Source organism: Esox lucius, chromosome 11 (genome assembly GCF_011004845.1).
Source record: "Esox lucius isolate fEsoLuc1 chromosome 11, fEsoLuc1.pri, whole genome shotgun sequence".
Taxonomy (NCBI): domain Eukaryota; kingdom Metazoa; phylum Chordata; class Actinopteri; order Esociformes; family Esocidae; genus Esox; species Esox lucius.
Genome location: NC_047579.1, coordinates 26,969,597 through 26,992,295, shown reverse-complemented (window position 1 = coordinate 26,992,295; position 22,699 = coordinate 26,969,597). Strand labels below are relative to the sequence as shown.

General features: G+C 39.2%; 1 protein-coding gene across 2 annotated transcripts; it reads right to left on the bottom strand.

Moving 5' to 3' along the window:
- Positions 1-1,179: 1,179 nt before the first annotated feature.
- sstr3 (somatostatin receptor 3) lies at positions 1,180-22,038 on the bottom strand. Of its 2 annotated transcripts, none has more exons than XM_010891748.3 (2): positions 21,707-22,038; positions 1,180-5,400 (listed from the first exon to the last, which is right to left on the bottom strand). In XM_010891748.3, the coding sequence occupies exon 2, from the start codon at positions 5,291-5,293 to the stop codon at positions 3,875-3,877; it is 1,419 nt and encodes a 472-aa protein (XP_010890050.1). In that variant the 5' UTR covers positions 5,294-5,400; positions 21,707-22,038; the 3' UTR covers positions 1,180-3,874. The 2 variants fall into 2 exon arrangements, with proteins under 2 accessions (XP_010890050.1, XP_010890051.1); XM_010891749.3 differs by having other exon boundaries at positions 21,712-22,038.
- Between the last annotated feature and the right edge of the window lie 661 nt (positions 22,039-22,699).

Here is a 22,699-nt window from a genome sequence, read left to right as displayed (position 1 = left end):
TGCCAACAAACAAAAGATCCCATACAACTTTGTGTACTACTCCCTTCACAGAACAGCACAAACTGTCTTTAACCAGAATAGAGAGAGGTGTGGGAGGCCCCAGAGCACAACTGAGCAAGTGGACAAATATATTTGTGTCTTATTTGAGAAACAGACACCATCACAGCTCCTCAACTGGCAGCTTCATTGAATAGTACCCACAAAACACCAGTTTCAAAGTCAACCGTTAAGAGGCAACTCTGGGTTGTTGGTCTTTTTTGTTCAAACTTCCTCTCTCCAGTGTCTGAGTTATTTTGCCCATCTTAATCTTTTATTTTTATTGGCCAGTCTGATTTTATTTTTCTTTGCAAATCTGCCTAGAAGGTCAGCATCTCGTTGAGGTTTTGACAGACACATTTCGGTATTGTGAATCTGTAATTAATTGTTTTTAGATAATAAAATGTCTATAATCAAACAGTTTCACAGCCATTACTCTTTATTTGTCTAAATATAGCCATCTTGAGATTTTCTCTTGCTGACTCACATCACACAGATGCTGCATGAACAATATTCAAGAAATAGAGACACCTTGTAGTGAACACTCACTAAACTCCAGCAAATCATTTTATTGTTATCCTCTCCCTGTCTCAATAGGTAAAATGTCAGACATCATTGGCTCAGAGATTGCTTAAGAAATAGCACAATAACATTAAATGTTTTGTCAAGGACCAGTGGATTGTAAATGCTATGACATAATGCTCCTTCACTAGTAGGTATAGCGGAACTGTGGATTGAGGGGTGTACTCCCAAATCAAATAGCATGTCTGAATTAGATGAATGCAGACATACGGCTTGAGCTCTGCTCTGTTCTTACCCTTGAGCTACTGACACTGTTAACATCGTGTCTCCATAGTTGTCGCTGCCAAAAACACTGAATAATATCACTGTTAGCAGAGTCAGATCAGTTTACCTCCTTGTGTCCATATCCTACGTGGGTACAGGTGAGTTGGGTGGAGAGAGAGGACACTGAAGCACATGGATTCATAAAGACACGTGGCCATCAACCAATCAGGTGGTCAGTTGATTGCCACCTCTCAGCCTACAGTAAGTACTGGACGTACTGTCACTGGGGAAAAGATCACACACACAGTGGGAAACTAACTCATGACAGAAAAACCCACACAGAACTCGAGCACAAGTTAACAGCTTTACTGGACAGTGGCAATTATACAACACTTCACTGTACACGGCGTCGTCACAAGTCAGGCTTTGTACACTTGATGCTCCACGGTGCTTGGGGAGCTACATGTCCCACAGTGGAACTATAAATATGGCATTTGCAAAACGATTTACTTTTTTGCAACCCTTAATGATGTTTTTTACACTGCTGAAACGCAGCTGTGCAAGAGAGTGTGTGTGGGATTGGGCAATGGAGGGGAGGCCAAGAAAATGTATTTATTGTTGACCGGATTGGTTTGCACAAGCTAGTTAACAGCTTTTATTAGTGCTGTTTGTATCAGTGAATGCAATGAATGGGACCCGAAAGGGACCTGAAATGTGTTAGGTAGGGTGTATATAATGAGGCACTTTATGTGTTGGTCAGTTTGTTTCGTTGTCTTCTCCACTTGGTAATGGTAAATGAGGGTATATGGCTTGTGATTGCTCTTTTGTATATGGCTTGTGATAACTCTTTGTGCCCCCGCAGTCACTTCATCATAACGTGGTGTGTGTTTATGATCTACAGTAGCTTTTTTCCCTGATGGGAACTAAACCTCTAAAGATAACATCCACTATTTTTCCATTCAGTGTTCACTTCCTCATAAATATTCTAGAATAAAATCTAATATTTACTACATATTTAATCATATTAATAGCGTAGATGTGTCTTTGAAACATCAGATCCTCTACATACTACAGCCTTCATCCTTAAAAAACTTTGATTTGAACACTTTATGCTCTTTTCTGTCTTTTGTTAAGTGCCTCCACTGAGTGGTTTCCCTGTCATTGCTGTCAGACTACATTCATAAAAAGACGATAGTAGTTCTAAAAGAGATGATAGGTGTAGAGGAAATCTGTGGTTGGAATCAATGACCTCTCCTTGACCTTGTGTCCTTCCGAAGGCCTTACTACAGTATATATGCTGAGTTACAGTATCAGATATGTCCAAAAATGTAGTATCGTAATGCAAGGACCACACACTGTTGTCCAGGTTACCAAGTCTTTTGTTACTATTCAGCAAATTGATCCAAGATAAGAATTGTTTGTCTGAATAAGTATGCACTCTTGCTTTAATCAACTAAAATATTTGTAATATACATGCCCATAGTTTTGAAACTAGTTAATAGTTTAGTTATTAATGGGCAAAACCGAACCTAAATCATGGCAAAAACTGCATATGCGTCCAACAAGTAGCTTTACGAGCTTGTTGTTGCCATCGCATACAAATAATATGGGACCAAATACAAAACCTTTGACTAATACACTATTAAGATGATTAATCTAGAATGTTCACATACTTTTCAGACTAATTAGTGTTGCATCAATTTGCTCAGTAGATAATGGAAAAAAATACAATGTTTTATTTTATTTGTTTTATCATGTTTACTTAGATGATGATCTGTTAAATTTTTTGTTCAAATGTCTGCAGAAATACCGTAAATGCAAATGTTCTCTCACCCCTGTAGGTGAATTAAAGTGATGACGCTACATTCATATATACATAAATGATTGTCACATTCTGCAGTAATAATGTATTGTAATAAAATTATGATTAGATATGTAATTTAAGTGTGAGGAAAGGCACAAACATTATGTACTTACAGTGATCATGAGGTACAACTTCTAAACACAGGTTGAAGTTGTAAAAATTTTTTTTTGAAGAAAATATAATATGGGTTGTTACACAAATTTTGCATTTGTTTAATATTGTTAGCAGAAATTGTGCACTAGTGGTGAATTAAATGCATGCTATATTAAAGGTGCCCTTTAATATAGACCACCTGGGTTGTTTATAACATGTATCTCAATTCTAAGATGTTTTCCTCTAATTTAAATTTTCCGAGTTGATCTAATTGGTCAAATTTGTACAAATATTAGTAAAAACATAAATCGGGCCCCTGTGTAAAAACAGCCATCCCTTTACCCCCATGACATTTTGTTGAAGTTATTCGTGAAGATTAATATTTATTTCATGTGATCAGTGATTCATTCACATTTGTCCCATTTTTAGGTCAATCCTGTTTCAAAAAACATTTTGCATCTATTTGCCAAACCATGAGAGAAGATATAAAATCTGAGTAACTGGCATTACTCTTCTTAGAAATGTTCTGTTGTTTTGGGTTGAATAACTGAGTCAAGCATATCAACCCTTTTACCCACAGAAAGGCTAGCTGCTATCCTACTCCTTGACTTTCTTTGTCATCGACTGTGTTACCGTCCACCCTGTTCACTTATCAGGCACTTACCCTGGGTTTCTTCATTGTTAACCGGTGAGACAGGAAGAACTTTTTCCCCATGAAGTTAACCACGTGGTCTTTATGACAGAATGTTCAAATTAGGTCAAATCAAGTAGATACTTTACCTAGTTCAACTTCTCAAAAGGCCCTGAATTGGTGTAACAACCCATATGTTATATACACTCTTTAACCGACAGGAATAAGTCATTGTTACACAAAATCCACTGGCATAACAAAGAGTTCAAACGGACTCAGTCCATTGTTCAAGTATGTAGCGATACATGAGGAAATGTAGTATGTTATAGTCTTAAAGTGCTTCTCTATTTACGTACAGCCATGGGCAATTAAATAGAGGCACAGTTTAGTTTGGCTCTTTCCATAGACGGGACATGAACTAACAAAATAATACTGCAAGTTCCCTCAGTTAACTGACTTTTACGTTACAGGTAGCTTATCTCCAGTGAGGGGTTCTCCACTGGCTCCTCTGGCAGAGGTTTGACACTCCCATTTTTGTCTCCGTTATGCAGGGAAGCTAGAGGCCCTAACACTGGATCTTTTCCACAAAGGTCCCCAGCTTTTGCTTTTTTTTCTAGGGAGTCAATTTGCTCAGATGCCCCTGGGGCAGGTGTCTTCGGTGTTAACAGAGCCTGGCAACTCTCAGGCTGTCTGTTCCCATTCTGGGTGATCCTGCAGATTTCTGTCATCTCTGTGACATCTTCCCTTTCCTCATCATCTTCCTCCTCCTCATCTTGCACAACCCTCCTCAGGCTTTCCCGAGGCATCAGCACCCTCCTCCTCTCCTCCTGCTGCTGTTGGCGCTCTGTCAGCTCGTGGCTCTCCACCTTGCGTGAGGAGCGACAAAGAGCCTTGCGGAAACCCCGCTTGAAGTTTTCCGAAAGGAAACCGTAGACGATGGGGTTGGCACAGCTGTTGGCATAACCCATTACCACAACAAAGTAGTAAAGGCCCTGGTACTCCGACGGCAGGGAAACGAGCAGGTTAATGATGTTGAGCGCGTAGAAGGGCAGCCAGCAGAAGACGAACACAGCCACTACAATCACCACCATACGCGTCACCTTGCGCTCTGACTTCCTACGCTTGGTGGAGGTGGCATGGACCTTCTTGCCCGAGCTGCGGATCTTGAAGACGATGAGCAGGTAGCAGAGGCAGATGATGAGGAGCGGGCAAAAGAAACCCACTGTTGACGTGTAGATAATGAAGGCCGCCCTCCAAATGTGGGCCGGTTTAGGCCAGGAGATGTTGCAAGTGCCGCCCGTCTTCTGAACGTTGGCGTAGATAACCACCGGAAGGACCACCAGGAAGGAGATGGCCCACACTGTGCAGTTGACCACCTTGGCCACTTGGGGTCGCCTCCACCTGGAGGAGCGCATGGGGTGGACAACGGCAAGGTAGCGGTCGATGCTCATGACGGTCAGGCAGAAGATGGAGGTGAACTGGTTGATGGAGTCCACGGTCATAACCAAGCGGCACATGAAGGAGCCAAAAGGCCAGGTCTGGAGGGTGTTCTGGATGGCCAGGAAGGGCAGACCCAGCATGAAGAGTTCGTCAGCGATGGCCAAGTTCAGGATGTAGATGTTGGTCACTGACTCGGTCTTGGAGTAGTGCAGCACAATGTGGATGACCAGGGTGTTTCCTCCCAGGCCGATGAAGCAGACCACGATGTAGATGAGGGGGATCAGGACCCCTGCGACGCTAGGGCCCGCAGGCATCTCTGGGCTGGTCGTGGTGGTGGAATTGGTGCAGTTGATGAAGGTGTCATTAAAGAGGGTGTCGTTGCATAGCAACAGTGACAGGGGCGGATTGATGTAGGGGATGGGCACTGTGCTGTTCTCCCACATGCCCTCTTCTATCTCAGCAACACGCAGACGTCCAGGTAGGCGATGGAGGACCCAGGGAAGACCCAGGATATGTCTTTCTGTCGGGTCTCAGCTCCAATCCATCTGTCCTGTGGAGAAACAATAAAGAATGAATGGACCGAGTATGTGGTCCGTATCTTGTGAAAACAAGTGGAGCTCAAATGAGGGAAACAGACTTCATAAAATTGGAATTTAAAGAGATTTGTCGTAAGTATATAATAGTAGCTTAACATCTATATCCCTCCCCTAAGGTTGAAATTGTTTTTACCTGGGTCAGGTAAAACGTGTGCTTGGTCAATTTACAGAAGTGTGAGATACATTCAACCTGGTAAAACTTAGGGTGCAAGTTAAAACAAAACGAGGCTTAGACAGGCTACATTACATTTGAAATGATGATTATTCAAAAAAACACACCCAAATAGGACGTCACTGAATACGCAGCACAGCGTGAGTCAGACAGGAAACACTTAAGGCCAGACATGGAGAGAGGGCACTGGGAGACATCGACTTGGCTGCAGCAACCATGTTTGGCTTCTTTTTGTGGCTATTGACACTTCAAACAAATTAAACAGTTCCCACACAGAGCCACTGCTGGGACAAGTCATTGACATTTTTATTTGTAACCAGGCATTCTAGACCTCTGTGTCACTCTTCTGCCGAAACCTACTCGTAAGCGGTTATTGTTGTGTGAATGTAAATATGGAGTGTGTGTATACAGTGTGCAAGAGAGGTGAATGCTCAGGCAAGCTCAAAGGCTTTGGAGGGCTCTTTTTGTAACTGACTGTGGAGTCCCAGTTCCACGCTGGGTAAACACTGCTGATGACGTCTTTATGTCTGAACGCTGGAACAAATTAACACCTGTCTCTTTCCCCGCGTATTTCTCTCCTACTGCATCTAACTTTGTGTATCGAAAGTATTATCACATGGAAAAACTGACATGAATGACCCTGGATTCAGGTTACTGTCTTTATGGTAAGACACTGTAACTTAGCAGCATACAGATTTTGCTGGCTTACAAACATGTAGTTGGTTTTTTATTAATATTAGAGAGGAGCTGATTTATTGGGTCCATGTAATGTTCTGGGTCGAGCAGGTCATCCTTTGTTCCTTTGTAGTCTGTTTGTACTTTGTCCTGTGTCAGAGTGACCATCTTCACAAGACAGGTATTTGGTCAGTACTACTGAGTGTACTGTGCTATAAAATGTTTGCATACACAAAAAGTCTAGAGACTTGTATCTACCTGATAGCTATCACCAGTTATATTTGATCCCACATTGCTTATAACCTTGACATTCAAATCAGTTTCTGTGCCATGGAACATGAATATGTATTTTTTTTTATCTGGCTTCTGAAATAAACAAAACCTACTTGAAATAGCTCAAATGTTAAGCATGGCACACTGATAGGGATTACGATCAAACGCTCAGACTGGTTACTTCATTAAGTGAAAGTATGTGTCAAAATCAGAAGCTGCGGGGTAGGTTCAAAGCCAACATCTTTGACTCATTGAAGCCCATGTTCTGATGAGGGTACTACAAAAACACCATCTTTACAGCATTTAGCAGGAAAGAAACATGAGATATATTTTAATGTTAAACAGTACATAAATATAAAGATGCGCTGATATAAATCAATGTAATGATTAATACCGATGTAGGTTCCTCCTGCCCCAGTGTTTTACGTCTCTGTAGTAAAGAACCTTCTTTAAGTTACCTCTGCGCCTGTGTCCTGTAATCTCACTACCTCAAGAATGTTACAACAGCACCTAATATTCAGGGGCAACTTGAAGTAGAGTTGCCCTCTCAATTGTTCCGTTATTTTCAAATGAGAGACATACATTGGTATAGGTTTCCCACAGCCGCAGAGACACCAGGGAAAAAGAATGCCTTGGGATTTCAGTCATAAATCAACCCAAACCAAGTAAAGGGCACATGTGACAGGTTGACAAGATCACCCTTTTTTGTCTTTGTGGAGAAAAAGATTACACTCCAATGTCTTCAGAGAGGGTAGGCACTGTTTCTCAGTATCTTTTGGGCTGTGAACACAACATTGTCCGTAATACCAAGATATCCCTTTAGATTTTAACATTTGTGGTATGGTCTATGCACAATGAGACAGCTTTTGTCTTTCTAACAAAAAGCAAATTCACAAGACTAAAAACATACACAACCATTTCAATTAGTCACAATCTAAGTCCTTTGATTTCTCTAATCTCCACCATCTCTCTATTCTCATTCCAATCGGCCTCTCTTCGCTGAGCAGCTCAGGACCCACAGATAAGCCGTTTCTTTCGATGGGTCAGCCTTTTCTTTTACGGCGTCCCTTGAGAAAAAAAAAAACTATTCAATTTGCAAATTGGGGTTCTGGGCTGGTCAAGGCACCACGGGGAAGGCAAACATGGTGTATGACGGCAGTACCCGTGTTTTAATCAACGATCTTCTCTTTTCTGCCCCTTGGGAGCCATTTGTCCAGGAAACAGATATTTCTGATTGAGCATGGCCACTCTGTGCACCAGGAGCCACTAGGAGCTGCCTTGAAATAATACACAAAAGCTAAGTAACCAGTTCACAGCTGGGTCCAGACAATCAGCCCTCTAAGCCAGATTAATGCTGTGTTCCATGGCTATGAACAATATACACACAGCTCTAATAGCAGTACACTAATACACATACACAGATATGTCGTGAGGATATGTCGACTTGGCAACAGGGTGCTCTCATTTTCTTATGCAAGATACAAATAAGACAACAATAACAAAAACAACAAGAAAAAAAACTACAACAATCCAGTAATAATTATTTTGCTAGCTGCATTCCAGGACTGCTGTTGACTTCATCGTGTTGGTGACACAAGCGTTGCAACATATGATGACAGCCTATTTTCATGCTTTTTGATTGGCTGAGGGTGTTGAATCCTGCTTATCATCAGACATAATAGATAGAAGTTTATAGGGATAAATAAAAAAGCTCTGGAGAAAACGTATGTCCATCTTTACCCAAAGGCGCTGTTATCTGAAAATGATGTGAAACCCAAGAGTGTTTTGGGATTGCAGGAACAAGCCCTGTTGCACTGTAATACTTAGAACCCCAACAATTAAAGGGATAAAAAAAAACTGCAGTGAGTCATGTTTTCTTTTTAAACGCATAGACATTTCTGTATTTACATAAGACCTACGCAGTTGAGACAAAGTTAAGTGTATGATGTCTTTTTGTTAGTACATTCTTAGAATTATACCAGAGAGCTCCTTTAAAAAGTATGGAAATTGACTGACATACCGTACTACTCCAAAGTGGGGTGGCTGGTCATTTGTCTATCCAACCTATGCATAGTATCATTTAAAAAATGGTTAATTTAAATGATTATCCAAGAGACAGGATTGTATCCACACCTTCAGTGGACACATACAACGTTGCAAGACTGTATTTCATATGCATATTATGTTTTTTGCCCAGACTTGGGACTCTGAAGTGCAACGGATGGTACAACGCAGTCCTTTGGCTTGCTGGCATTTGAAGATTTTTTGCGAGCTGTATGCCTTTCAGTTTAGGAACGGGAAACAAAATACAAACATTTGAAAGGGGACATTTGATTTTCAATTAAGTATGAATATTTTTTTTTCAATGTTGCCCTTCAAATGAAAAACACTCTCAAAGATTATTGCCTCATAAATATTACAGCCATTTTGTTTTCAATTAAGTTAGATTTTTTTTTTTCAATCATGCCCTTCAAATGAAAAGCACTCTCAAAGATTATTGTTTTTACGTGTTGTACCACTGTCAGTAAAAGCTGTTGATTTACCAGCCGCATTGTTTGAGGAAATTATTTCAAAACAGTTATGTTTCTATCAATAAAGTCAGACATTGTTTTCTCTGAAATTAAATTACTATATTAACTAACCATTTCACCAATCAGAAAGCTTTCAAACGCAAAAAGTATATTATTTTAACAATAGATTATAACAACACATTAACCACTCCAACTAGCACTTGCATCAGTCAAAAAAAAGGGGTAAAATGCTTAGGTTTAAGACCATACAAAGTAGATTCACCACTTAACATTTCTCAAAGTTTGAAATACTTGAAAAGTAGTTCAAGTACTCAAGCATTAAATAAAGAAATAACCATAGTCTACAATCTATTTTGGTAGCAGAAGTGCTTATTCAGAGCAACTTACTGTACAGTTACTACAGTAATCTTATGTTCATCTTAAATTACAACACTACAAGGCGGGGCTCCAAAAGAAGGCAGTGCTGGCGATGTGTCCCCGAAAACACATTCCAAGTGAGTTATGACTGAGAAAGAAAAATTACTTACTTTCCAGCTAAACAATTTGCAAATGACATATTTGAGCTAGCAAGCTAATGGCCTCACTGAGAAGAAAGACTACCTGCTTAAAAATGTGATAGATGTGTGTCTCACTTGTGGAGGAAGCTATGTTAATTCAACACTGAATGGGCAATTTACCCTCTTTCAATCTTGTTACCAAGCTGTGTATTGAAAAGATTAATAAAACTGTCTAATTACAACCATAATTAAAGGCTTTAAAGCATAGAGCACTACATTTGCCATTCCTGGTAGACTAGACTTTCAGCACATCCCACTGGCTTTGTCTCAGGAATGCCAGAGACAAAAGAGGAGGGACATGGAAAAAGAAAGAGCGTGGATGTGATGGAGGAGAGGTAAAAAGAGATAACTCCAAGTGATGGAGGAAAGAGAAAAGTCACAGATATTGGCAAGAAAGAGACATTAGAAGTGTACAGTAGACTGGGCATTTCAATCATAGCTAATAAATGTCAATTTTATTAAATTTGTATAAAAGCAGTTTCAAATTCAGAAGATGGATGTGGTTTCTGCTGCTTTAGCATCAGGTGAAGCTGGTTCCACGATTTTGTTCCCAGGACCGAAACTGTGAGTTTTATGAGCTAACCTCTTGTAGGCGAACATTATGGTCTTAGAAACTAAACTGTGCCTCAAGCTAATCTGGACAAGCTTTCAATTATGCTATCCCACTTCGGGGGAAACAAACAAATGCAGTTGTCTGGATACAGCAGGTTTAAGCAAGAACGAACCTGAAAACAAACAGTCCGTACCGACAGTCCATGTGGGCCGACCAGGCCCAAGGGGCCATATGTAAGGCTTTTACTGTAATACAAGCATACAAACACGCATATATGACTATCTTAAGACATCTGCAGTTAATGTTTAAAAAAAAATATATAAAATGTTTCTGAGTGCCCCTTCCCCATCAGTTTGCATTGATTTCTCCTACTCGCTTTGAACACTGCCAGTATTATTCCCCCAATCTAAATCATGCCAATTAATGTATCACGACAGGGTCAACGCCAGCCACAAACATGTCACATAACTGGGTTGTCCAGTCATTCCATTCTGGAGCCCAACTCCTCTTGGTTATTCCGTTGCGTCATCCAAAACAAGAGCATCTAAATTACCACGGAACTAACGAAACAATAGATCAACATGTATTACAAACACATGCATTTGGAATGCGCACCAGTATTTTTAATAAATATGTAATGCATCTGTTAAACACACATGTCCGTTCACTTGAATGCATGTACATACATTATTCATTTGCAGGCAGACTCATATAAACTGATACATTCACTTGTGTTTGTTTGAAATATATTCAACAGTAAGTGGAGGTTTGCATTTTACACACCCTCTGGGATCATTTCATTAGATGCACCGGCTCGTCAAAGCAAATTGCTAAAGAGTGCATGTGGTTTCAAATCAATATATAAAGCATACAGTTTAGCTAGTTGTTCTTTGACTAAATGTTATAATGGGGAAGAGGCATGATTTAAGTGACATTGACCATGGTGTGATTGTTGGTGCCAGACATGATAGTTCCAGCACCACAGAAACAGCTGACCTCCTGGGATTTTTACACACTACAGTCTCTGCAGTTCTCAGAGAATGGTGCGATAAACAAAAACCATCCATTGGGCAGCAGCTCTGTTGGTGAAACCACCTTGTTAATGTGAGACGTCATTGGGGATTGGCCAGATTCATTCAAGCTGACAGAAAGGCCAAAAAAAACATATTACATTCTAAACATTGAAGGCATTGTAATCTCCTTGGACCAGAGGAAATAATGCCCTCAACTTGCCTTCGAACACCTCTTTTAGCATAACCTAGTCCCCTGTCCCGTGAACGACCAGGACTGACCATAGTTAGCTTCTGAGGTGAGTCCGCAGTGAAATTCAGGTTGCTATATATCTGCCTTTCAAACACAGCCACAATGACACAAGTTGGACTCAATCATAAAGGTCAAACCCTTAAAGCCTAGAGAAGCGGAAGCTCACTTGAAATGTCACTCCGATAACAATGAGTGGTGTAGGCTTTTAGGCGCTGGGTAAGGAAAAGGGTTACACAGCATATACAGTAGGTCTACTGATATAGATTCATGTTAGCTGTAATGTAGCCAAGGGTACGGTTAAAAGTCAAGTACCATCATGCAAAGCTACTAAGCATAGCTTGGATACAGGATTTAAAATAGTCTACTTTAGTGTTGAATGCAAACAAGGCCATAACAGAACCACAGGTCAATGTCATTGGTGATAGCATTGCTGTGTAAATATGTTTGCACACCTTATCTGCTTCCAGCTTTCTGCCTTTGTCTAAAACAGACCCATAACTCACTGTTCTACTGACACAACTATTCACATAGGTGTAGAGTATGTGACATATCGATCAATGAGCTATTGATGTGAGTTATGTATTGCCTGGTAATACGGTGTGTTTGTACTGGACAGAAAATTATGCCACGTGAGCACACATCTAAGTGTGTATGTGTGTGGGAAGTGCTTGCATGCAGATTCAGCGGTTGGCGAAGTGTGTGTGCTTGCATGTGTGTGGGTGAGCAAGCTGTTGGGAAACCCAGATTTTCTATCAGAGCGAAGTCCCACCAGCCCCGATATTACAATCTGCCAGGAGGCCTTGAATAAATGAAGGAGTGATGACCCAGCATGTCTATAAATGAATATTTGATGAAATATTAATGGTATTATTTTGAATATCATCGGCAGGGCGGTAGCCAATAAGGTGGATATGATTCATGGGGCCCAAGGCTTGGTAGGGCCCGCTGATCATGTCAATGTGTTCCATAAGCAAGGGGTCCCAGGCATACATCTTTTCAGGGGGCCCAGGATTCCTGGCAATGGTCCTGCTCATCGGCAGAATCTTCATTTGATGTAATAAGAAGCAAGAACAGACCTGATGTTTAGAGCTCTTTGATTGACGTACCTCCAGAGTGGCTGACAAATAGAGCTCATCTTATGAATTGGTGAGTCCACTCCCATATAATCTTTATGATTAATCAAGCTCTAAAAATTATGAATATATCTTTTTTATTTTTTATTTTGATCGCCCACGGATCACTTTGACTCTTCTCTCTGCCCATCTGAACCATTTATTAATCTTTAGTAGACATCAGCTTGAGTTTTCTTCCCCGAATATAGTATGTTAAAAACACAGAAAGCCTATAGAAATGCATAGAATATATTTACTGCAATTTTCTTCTAGTTGGAGGAACAAGAGTTGAGTATTGTTTGGAGTGGGCACAGTTTGCTAGAACACTGACCCTGGTTTTATGCCATGGGACCATTTTTGGGACAGTGTGTTAAAAAGCTTCTAGCTCTTATTAGACCAAATGAAATACTTGTTTAGTTTCCTTATTGAGTTAATGCTCTCTGTGAAAAGCTTCCTTGCAATTATGGTAACTAATGAACGTCTCTCTCTTGCATTCCCTCATAGTCCAATTACAGATATTTTATTTATTTACCCTGAATGGATTTTGACAAAAATAGAAAAAAACTGCCTCCAACCACTTCTTCATTGGATGTTGGCATTTGAACAAATAATTCTCTGAAATGTTGAACAATACAGCTGAAGGACTCTATCAAGTATTTTAAAATGAGTCATAAAGCAATTTGTTGTTCTGGGGATAAAAACCTTTTATCTATGCTTTGGAACATGTCTATTCCATATTTTAACAAGAGGCAAGGACAAGGTGACTGTAGTGGCATAAAGAGCAATACATTTGCTGGCAAATATTTACTCAAACTGAGGTGCAATAAATGGGGAAGCAAAAAATGAAAACCAGAAAGTCATCCGAAAACTATTCTTTCAAAGCCATCCAGAGACCTGCCATATAATTTTAACACTATGCACCCGTTCTGTGCAATCTGTTAAACATTGTAGTCTAAACGTTTTTGTGATTACTGAAAAAATTTGTAACAGTGTATGCTTGTATGTTATACAGTAGTGTTTGCATTAATAATGGTTGTAGTAATAGTAGTTATGGTAGTTTTAGAGTTGTCATAGGCATAAGCGTAACTTAAGGAGTGGTATTTGGGGGATGTTGTAGGTGTTTAGTTACTTTGGTGGTTTAGTATAGTAGGTGAAGGCACTCTGAAAAGTGCCAGTCTCCCAATTTTTATGTTATTTAATGTTATTTTGATTATTTTGGAAGAAAGCAAATAAAAAGGAAGCTACTTTTTACAAATTAACTAGCTGGAGACAGCATCTGAACACAAGGAGTCTAGGTTACAAGATGGAATTTCTTTGGTCTTTGACTTTCACTCGCTTCCTGAGATCTTTTTACATACGGCTGTCCTCCAAAATATTTCTTCTCACAATGAACACTTTGATGGTAAAAACACATTTTTGTTACACTTCAGTGAAATCAGGATTATTAGGAATAGTGGTATGTTCTCTGTAATGCACTCAAGCTTCATGAAGAGCCATTTGAGGAAAAACATTTTTTCAGTGACTTCAAATGTCACACTGTCATAGGATGCTACCTTTGCCACAAGTGAGTTTGTGAAATGTCTGCCCTACTAGATCCGTCCCAGTCAACTGTACATGCTAGAATTGTGAAGTGGAAGCATCTAGGAGGAACAAAAGCCCAGCCGCAAAGTGGTAGACCACCCAAACTCACAGAGCAGGGCAGCCAAGTGCTGAAGGGCATAACGAGTAAAAATCGCTCATCATCTGTTGCATCACTCACCACAGAGTTACAAACTGCCTCTGGAAGAACTATGCGTCGGGAAGCTTCACACAATGGGTCTCCATGGCTGAGCAAAGCGGGGTCCATGATAGTGTGATTTAGGTGTTCCCTAATTTTTGGAGTAGTGTATATTCATTCTTATTATATTTTTCTTTCCTATCCAAAAAAAGTTGAAAATGAAAGTTTGGAGAGAGGAACAGAAGCGTTCAATTTGGAGTGGTCTCTAAATTTGGACCCTTCTGTTCCTCACTCAAACCTTTCCTTTTCGACTTGTTAGGAAAGGACAGAAAAAGGTGCAGTGGCTTCTTAAAGTATATACTGTTTAGACACACCTAGTCATTCAAGGGTGTTTTTATATTTTTCAAATTTTTCACATTGTAGAAATATAGTGAAGATAAAAAAAAATAATAATAACACATATGGAATCATGAAGTTTTAAACACATCAAAATGTGTTTATATTTTCGATCCATCAATGTAACCAACCTTTGCACAGATTTGCACACTGTTAGGATTCTCACAACCAATTTCATGAGGTCGTCAACTAAAATGCCTAGCAGGAGTTCCCACATTTCCTTCACTATGTGGTCCAACTAAATCCCACACCATCTCAACTGGGTTGTGGTAGGGTGATTGTGGAGGCCAGATCATCTGATGCAGCCCCATCATTCTCCTTCTTGGTGAAATAGCCCTTAAACAGCCTGGAGGTGTGTTTTGGGTCATAATCCTGTTGAAAAACAAATCATAATCCAACTAAACGCAAACCAAATGGTATGGTTGTGGTTGAGTTTGCCTTGGTTTCTAAATACATCACAGGCAGTGTCATTAGCAAAGCACCCCCAGACCCTCACACCTCCTTTTCCATGCTTCACAGTGGGAACAAAAAAATGCAGTGATCCTCTGATCACACACTCTGTGTCTTACAAAGACACAGCGGTTGGAACCAGAAAATCGCAGACAAAAAGGCAGAATTCCAATTGTCTATTTTTATGTATCTTGGCCCAAGCAAGTGCTTTCTTATTGGTGTTCGTCAGTAGTGGTTTGTTTTGCAGAAATCTGATCATGAAGGCCTCCCCAACATTGATTCATGAACTATCAGGCAGGCTGGTAACTTTAATGAGCTTATTCTCTGCAGCAGAGTTAACTCTGGGAGTTATTTTCCTGTAGCGGTCCTCATGAGAACCAGTTTCATTATATAGGTTAATGGTTTTTGTGACTGAACTTGAAGACATTTCAAATGTTTTTAAAAGTTCTTGAAATCTCATCTCATCTTCATCCGCTTATCCGGTATCGGGTCGGATGTTCTTCAAATGTTCTTAAAATGTTCCTTATTAAGTTACCTTCATATCAAAATAATTGTTGTTTCTCTTTGCGTATTTGAGCTGTCCTTGGCATAATATGGACTACAACAGAACAGACATAATTATGTTCTTCTGTATACCCACCCTACCTTGTCACAACACAACTGATTGGCTCATTAAAGAAAGTAGTTCCACAAATTAACTTTTAACAAGGCACAGCTGTTTATTGAAATGCATTCCAGTTGACTACATTGTGAAGCTGGTTTAAAGAATAAAAAGTGTGCAAAGCTGTCATCACGGCAAAGGGTGGATATTTTGAAGAATCTACAATATAATATGTAGTTTGATCTGTTTAATACTTTATTTGGTTGCTACAACGTTCCATACGTGTTATTTAATACAACCTTGATTCCAAAAAAGTTGGGACATTGTGTTAAATGCAAATAGAAACAGAATGCAATGATGTGCAAATCATTTATCCCTACATTTAATTGAAAATAGGACAAAGACAACATATCAAATGTTGAAACTGAGAAAATGTATTGCTTTTAGAAAAATTTCCATTTTTAATTTGATGCCAGCAACACATTTCAAAAAAAGTTGGGACGGGCATGTTTACAACTGTTTTGCATAACTTCTTCTTTTAACAATACTCTGTAAGCATTTGGTAACTCAGGAGACCAATTGCAGTAGTTTTGAAAATACATTTTTTTCTCATTCTTCCTTGATATAGAAGTTCAGCTGTGCAACAATTTGGGGTCACCTTGGTTGTATTTTTTATTTCATACTGCGCAAAACGTTTTCAATGGGTGACAGATCTGGACTGCAGGCAGGCCAGTTAAGTGCATTTACTTTTTTTACTACGGAGCCATGCTGTTGTAATGTGTGCAGAATGTGGTTTGGCACTGTCTTGCTGAAATAAGCAATGCCTTCCCTGAAAAAGACGTAATCTGGGGGGCAGCATAGGTTGCTCTAAAAGCTGTATATATTGTTCAGCATTAATGATGCCTTCACAGACGTGCAAGTTACCCATGCCATGTGCACTTATCCACCCCCATACCGTCAGGGATGTTTGGCTTTTGAAATGTGTGCTGAAAACAAGCCGAATGGTCCCTCTCCTCTTCAGCCCAGAGGATCCATGTTTCCCAGAAAGAATTTCTATTTTTGATTTGTCAGACCACAGGACAGTTTTCCACTTCGTCTCAGTTAATCTTAAATGAGTTGGGCCCAGAGAAGGCCGTGGCATTTCTGGATCTTGTTTATTTATGCATTTTTCTTTGGATGGTTGAGTTTTAACTTGCCTTTGTGGATGCAGCAGTGTACTGTGTTCAGTAGCCCTTCAGTAGTTCCTGAGCCCTTGCAATGATTTCCACTACAGAATTGTGTCTGTTTTTAATGCAGGGCCACCTGAGAGCCTGTAGATCATAGCCATCCAATATAATTTTTTTGCCTTGTCCCTTGTGTAGAGAGATTCATCCGGAATCTCTGAATCTTTTTATGACATTATGTATCGTAGATGTTGAGATCCCCAAACACTTTACAATTTTAAGTTGAGAAATGTTGTTCTTGAATTGTTGCATTGTTGCATTTCCCTGTGCAATCTTTCACAGAGTAATGAATCCCTCCCCATCTTTACCTCTGAATGAGTCATCCTCTCTGGGATGTTTTTTTAATACCCAATCATGTTACTGACCTGTTGCCAATTAACCTAATTAGTTGTGAGATGTTCCATTGTTTGTTTTTTTTGCATTACACAACGTTTCTACCCAATATATACCTAATATATGTATTACTAATGTATGGCCATACAGCTCCAAAACAAATTCAGAGACCACTGGACCTGAATTTGAGGAACAGAAGCGTTCAGTTTGCAGTGGTCTCTTAATTTTAACCCTTCTGTTCCTCACTCAAAACACTCCTTTTCAACTTTTTTGGAAAGGAAAGAAAAAGGTGCAATGGTCTCTTTTTCCAGAGCTGTATATGTCATAAAAATATATTTACATATTCGATTTTGGCCATTTTCAAATGATTAAATATGTCTCAAATACATGTAAATATATTTACATACATGTCAAAATTATAGTTATAGCATTTAGCATTTACACTGATATATTTTCATATTTATATTGTTTCCTGTCATGGGTTTATTATGTTATCTAGTCGTTTCTTTTAAGTACTTTTACAGAGTGGAATAACATTCATGATACTGTGTTAAAATGCATATTGTTTTCATAATGACTCTCTTTTTCTCTGGAAAATAATGTCTTGAAGGTTAATTCCATAATGTGTTGATGAGAAATGCTTAATGTACTGCATGTTCATGTATTTTATTATTATAACACAATATTCAACGTTAAAATAAATGACATACATTGTATTATGATTATATATTATATATATAACTATATATAGTTATATATTTCATAAACATATTCAGGGCCAACCTGGTCTCAGAAGGATTATGTAGACTATTGTACGTACATTTTAGCCAGGCGATTTTGTAAGATCATTTACGTTAAGTAAAATAACGTTAGAGTCTGAATCAAGGAAAAAAACAGAGACCTTCCGCTATACAGACAGCTACACAACCCACTGCTCCAGACAGATACCTGTGATCAATAAAGGTGAATGGTGGTGTCACAACATAACTGTTTGAAGGGATTTTCTTTCTAATCTTAACCATAGCCTTAACCCCTGTGCTGTGAGACCTAACCTTAACCTAAACCCTAACCTTAACCCCAGAGCTGTGAGACCTAACCAAACCTTAACCTAACCTTTTTTGTTTCCTAGCCTTAGCCCAAACCTTAACCCTAACACCAGTGCTGTGATATCGAACATTAACCTTAGCTTTAACCCCAGTGCTGTGATGCCAAACATTAATCTAACTGATCTAAACATTGCGGGTTTGAAACATGTGTCAAGCATTTTGTTAAAATTCATAATTATTTATATGTTTTCATAGTGTTCGTAAATATCATACGTTTGTGTGGCGTTCATTTGTTATTTTATGTTTTAATAGCAATTGTAACATTTCATACGTTGTAATAGCATTCGTAAGATATGTTAAGTTTTAGGCATTTTTGTAATGTATCGTACGTTTTAGTAGCGCATTGTAATGTAACCAAACGTAACATCACATATAATACACATGCCATGGATCTTCGTAAAATACTCTGCGTAGTGTCCTGAGACCATGTTGCCTGGGCACATATGTGAATATACAATGAGAAATCCTCTACATATATGTACATATATGTTTTGCATGGGTAGTCTTTTGTTGCCCCTGTCCTAACGGCATCGACATTTGATATGTTGTCTTTGTACCATTTTATACTGATTATAGGGGTTACATGATTTGCACATCACTGCATTCTGTTTTTCTTGACATTTTGAACATAGTCCTGTGCTGGTGCGAGTGTAGCGAGTGTGTAACAGTGAGGCAGATGGAAAAGAAAACAAAAAGGGCGATAGCAGTTATATTCTTATAATACATCAGCAGAGAAAGACATATAGACATCAGTAGAAAAAGACAGCACCACACGGTATCGGGTAAAGACAAACAATAATCTATGGGGTGCAGTGAGGGCGCAACACAGAAATAGACAACTGAATTTATGACTGGGAACAGGTGCGTTGTTAGGTTGGGCTGCTACCATCAGCCTCCAGCCGCTGGTTAGTATAGAGGGGATGGGGAGCTGGTTTGACAAACAGAGCAGACGTTACACTTCCCAACATTTTTGGAAACAGGGTTGTAGTTTTGATGTCTTCACTATTACTGTACAATGTGGAACATTTTAAAAATAAAGAAATACCCACGAATGAGTATCTGTAAATTAACTTCTGACTGGTACTGTATATGTATTCCCTCCCAAACTATACAACCACAGTTCAGATTGCAGGAGTCATTAATGGGCGGTCCCATCCAACTACCCACCGGCCCCATCATATGGACAGCCAGGTATCGGTGGTATGCCGCAAATAGGATGTTAACCCTTGGCCACCGCAACACAATTGAACTGGGAAGCACCAACTTCAAACCACTACACCATACATGCCTGACTGTGCTACATTAAGGGTTTGTTGGGTATGGATTGTGTAATAATGTCATGTGCCCCATAGTTTGGGAATTAATTTACTCAGATTATATTTTTTCAGTTGTTTTTAGTGAACGCCAGAATTTTAAAATGTTGTAGAAATGGAATAAATATAAATAACAAAATAAAAATAAATAAAAACATGGACAGATCTATGTATGTGCATGCATATGAATAGGGTCATTTGTTTGGGGAAGGGGACACCTTTTACTGACTTCATAGCCTCACCTTTCCCGTGCACAACTTGGTAATAAAATAGTATTTTTCTGATTTGTTGCAAAAGCAAAACATAATTTTTCCTAGCTAATAGGGTATCCCTATGCGAACCCATGCCTAAATTAACTGATGGCATGTGTTTGGTCAGTTCTGTCAGTCCAGTGGGTTTGTCCTTCCAAGCTGAGAGAAATTACTCGCAGTATGGTCCTAATCTGACATGCAAATTAACTAATGCCACACCATTCTGGTGTGATTGACCAGTGTTGTATCAAGGTTTGTCCCGTTATTTCTGTATAGTGCCTGCATGGACCTGGTCTGAACCAGGCAGCTGTGGCAGAATGTTAGAAATATAGCTAACGTGACAATTTGTTCCATCCCCCTCGATTAACGCCATCAAAACAATTTATTGTTTATATATTTTGTGATAAATGTCATATTCTAAAACATATTAGCATCACACACCAAAAATATCTTTATATAACAGTAATACAGGCAGTAACCAGATCTACTGTATGTATTTCTATACTGAGATGGTAGTAACGATAAGGATGTCAACATGACCAATACTCTCAGTGGAGTACTCTTACAGCTTCAGAAAATGTATTACAGTGTGTCATTCACTCCTTCAGATGAAAGTGTAGCTATAGCCAACGTCCGGTCACCATGACAGCTGAATCAGACCTATTCTAAGGGTTTCCCTGACAGTATACAATCAGTGCATCCCAAAGAAAAAGAGAGAGAACAATTACTCCAAAGAAAAATATGATTCTGCCGCTACTCTCTCCCAAGTTCCAACTTAATCAGACAGTTTTCCCATCCTCTAGAACGTTTCTAGCCTAAAAGATTAAACTCTCTGTGGTCTCAATGATTGCCTAAGAGGGCTCCCTAAAAGATGAGGATGACTCATTTCCATTCAGTGATGTAAAGGCACAAACATTGGCTGTAGATGTGTTCTGTGTTAAAGTTACCTTTACCTTTTATTGTATTTTCTGGGCATTCAGAGGCAAATGTATTACCATATGTGAACCAACTTACCAACGGCTTCAGAGTATTTTAATATTCTGATATTGCTGCAAAAATAACATTCTCACCGTGAAGAGAATGTTATCCCAGCCTCTGGCAGATACAACCAAACCAAAATAGATGAGAGCAAGAGGAATGTGTTTGTATAATTCAATTAAAATATACAACCAAATGGGGAACAAAACAAAGTACATCACTCAATAACAGCCATAGACAGTGATACTGTAGCCCAGGGCAGCAGATGATCTCCATTCATAGCACCTCTTGAGAGGATCGGTCTTTTACAATACAGGTGCCACTGGGATTGACAAGTAGTGCTGCTCAGTGTAACTATTAGGAGAGAGGAATCTGATATTAACTTGCAAAAGGACGCAGAGTGGAGCTTGACTGGGAACTTTATCTGTGACCTAGTAGGTTCTATCTTTCATAGCAATTAACATATTTAAATACAAAATTATAAAAACAATTGTAAACATTGACATAAAAGCCAAAATTACTTTCAATGGAAAAAGCTAAATGACAATCGGCAACTGATGCTGAAAAACAGGATATGTGTGACAGGGCAGTAGTCGTCTTATTGACTGTAATAATCGCAAAACAATATTATTAACATTTACATTAGAATTGTAAATAATATAAACCCTACTGTTTAATATTTGCCTATACAAACATTAAGGTTGTTCTAGTAAGACAGTAGGCTAAACAAAAACCATACAACCATAAAAATCTTACCTTACACTTATGCAAACAGGTTTTCCTTCTCACTTATGTAGGCAATCCACAGCTGGATGTTTTACAACAGATGGAGTTTCTCTTTCTGGTGATAAATGTATATCTTTTGCATGTATAACTATAACTAAAACCATCAAATGAAAAGGTTACACAATGCACAAAGAATGTTCTTTCTCGAGTCCGTCCGTAATAAAAAAAAAAAACTGAGACAACAGCTCAAATGACACTAAGCTATTTCACCTCTTCTGTCATGAACTTTACGCACACTTCCACCTGCCTGTTCACAGTCCGAGGTAGCCTATACTGAAAGCCACCAACAACATTACATTACTCGTCGCACCATCTCTCGCTTGTAACTAGGTAACTGGTCTTCTGCTTGCAGATGCCCCGGAGAGAGAAGTAGGAGGTGTTGACATAAATCAGTGTGTGTGTGTGTGTGTGTGCGTGTGTGTGTGAAGGAGAGAGAGAGAGAGAAAATGAAAGAGTGCGAGATTCGAGCACACAGAAATGTGGATTCTTATAAATGTTCCACCTGTTTCTCCTCACTTAATCTATAGCTTATTGTGTGCCCCCTTGATAATTACTAGCCACTGTTGACATGAAAGGTGTGGTGATCCTATTCCCAAGGGCTTTCAAATAAATGTTCCAGCACAATAATCAGTGGGAACAGATTAGAATTCCCTCTCAGGCAAATCACTTTATCTTGCTAGGAATCCACCCAGCTGCTCTAACTGTCTGTAATGAGTGTCTATGATGGAAGTCAGAAACCAGGAACATTTGATCAAGACTGCAGAGCTAAGAATAGTTTCATTGGCCATTAAAGCTGAAATGTCTAGTTCCAAAATTGCCTCATTTGTTTATGATATGAGAACAACAAGGACAACTGATCAACTGTTTTCAGTCCCAAAATGTTGTCTGTAGATCAATAAATTATCAGAAACATTTTACCTAACTATTTACTAACACAAACTTTAACCTTTGTCCTGACCATTA

Excerpts from the sequence above, each read along its gene's own strand:
- sstr3 (XM_010891748.3), bottom strand. The coding sequence starts at position 5,293 with ATGTGGGAGAACAGCACAGTGCCCATCCCCTACATCAATCCGCCCCTG.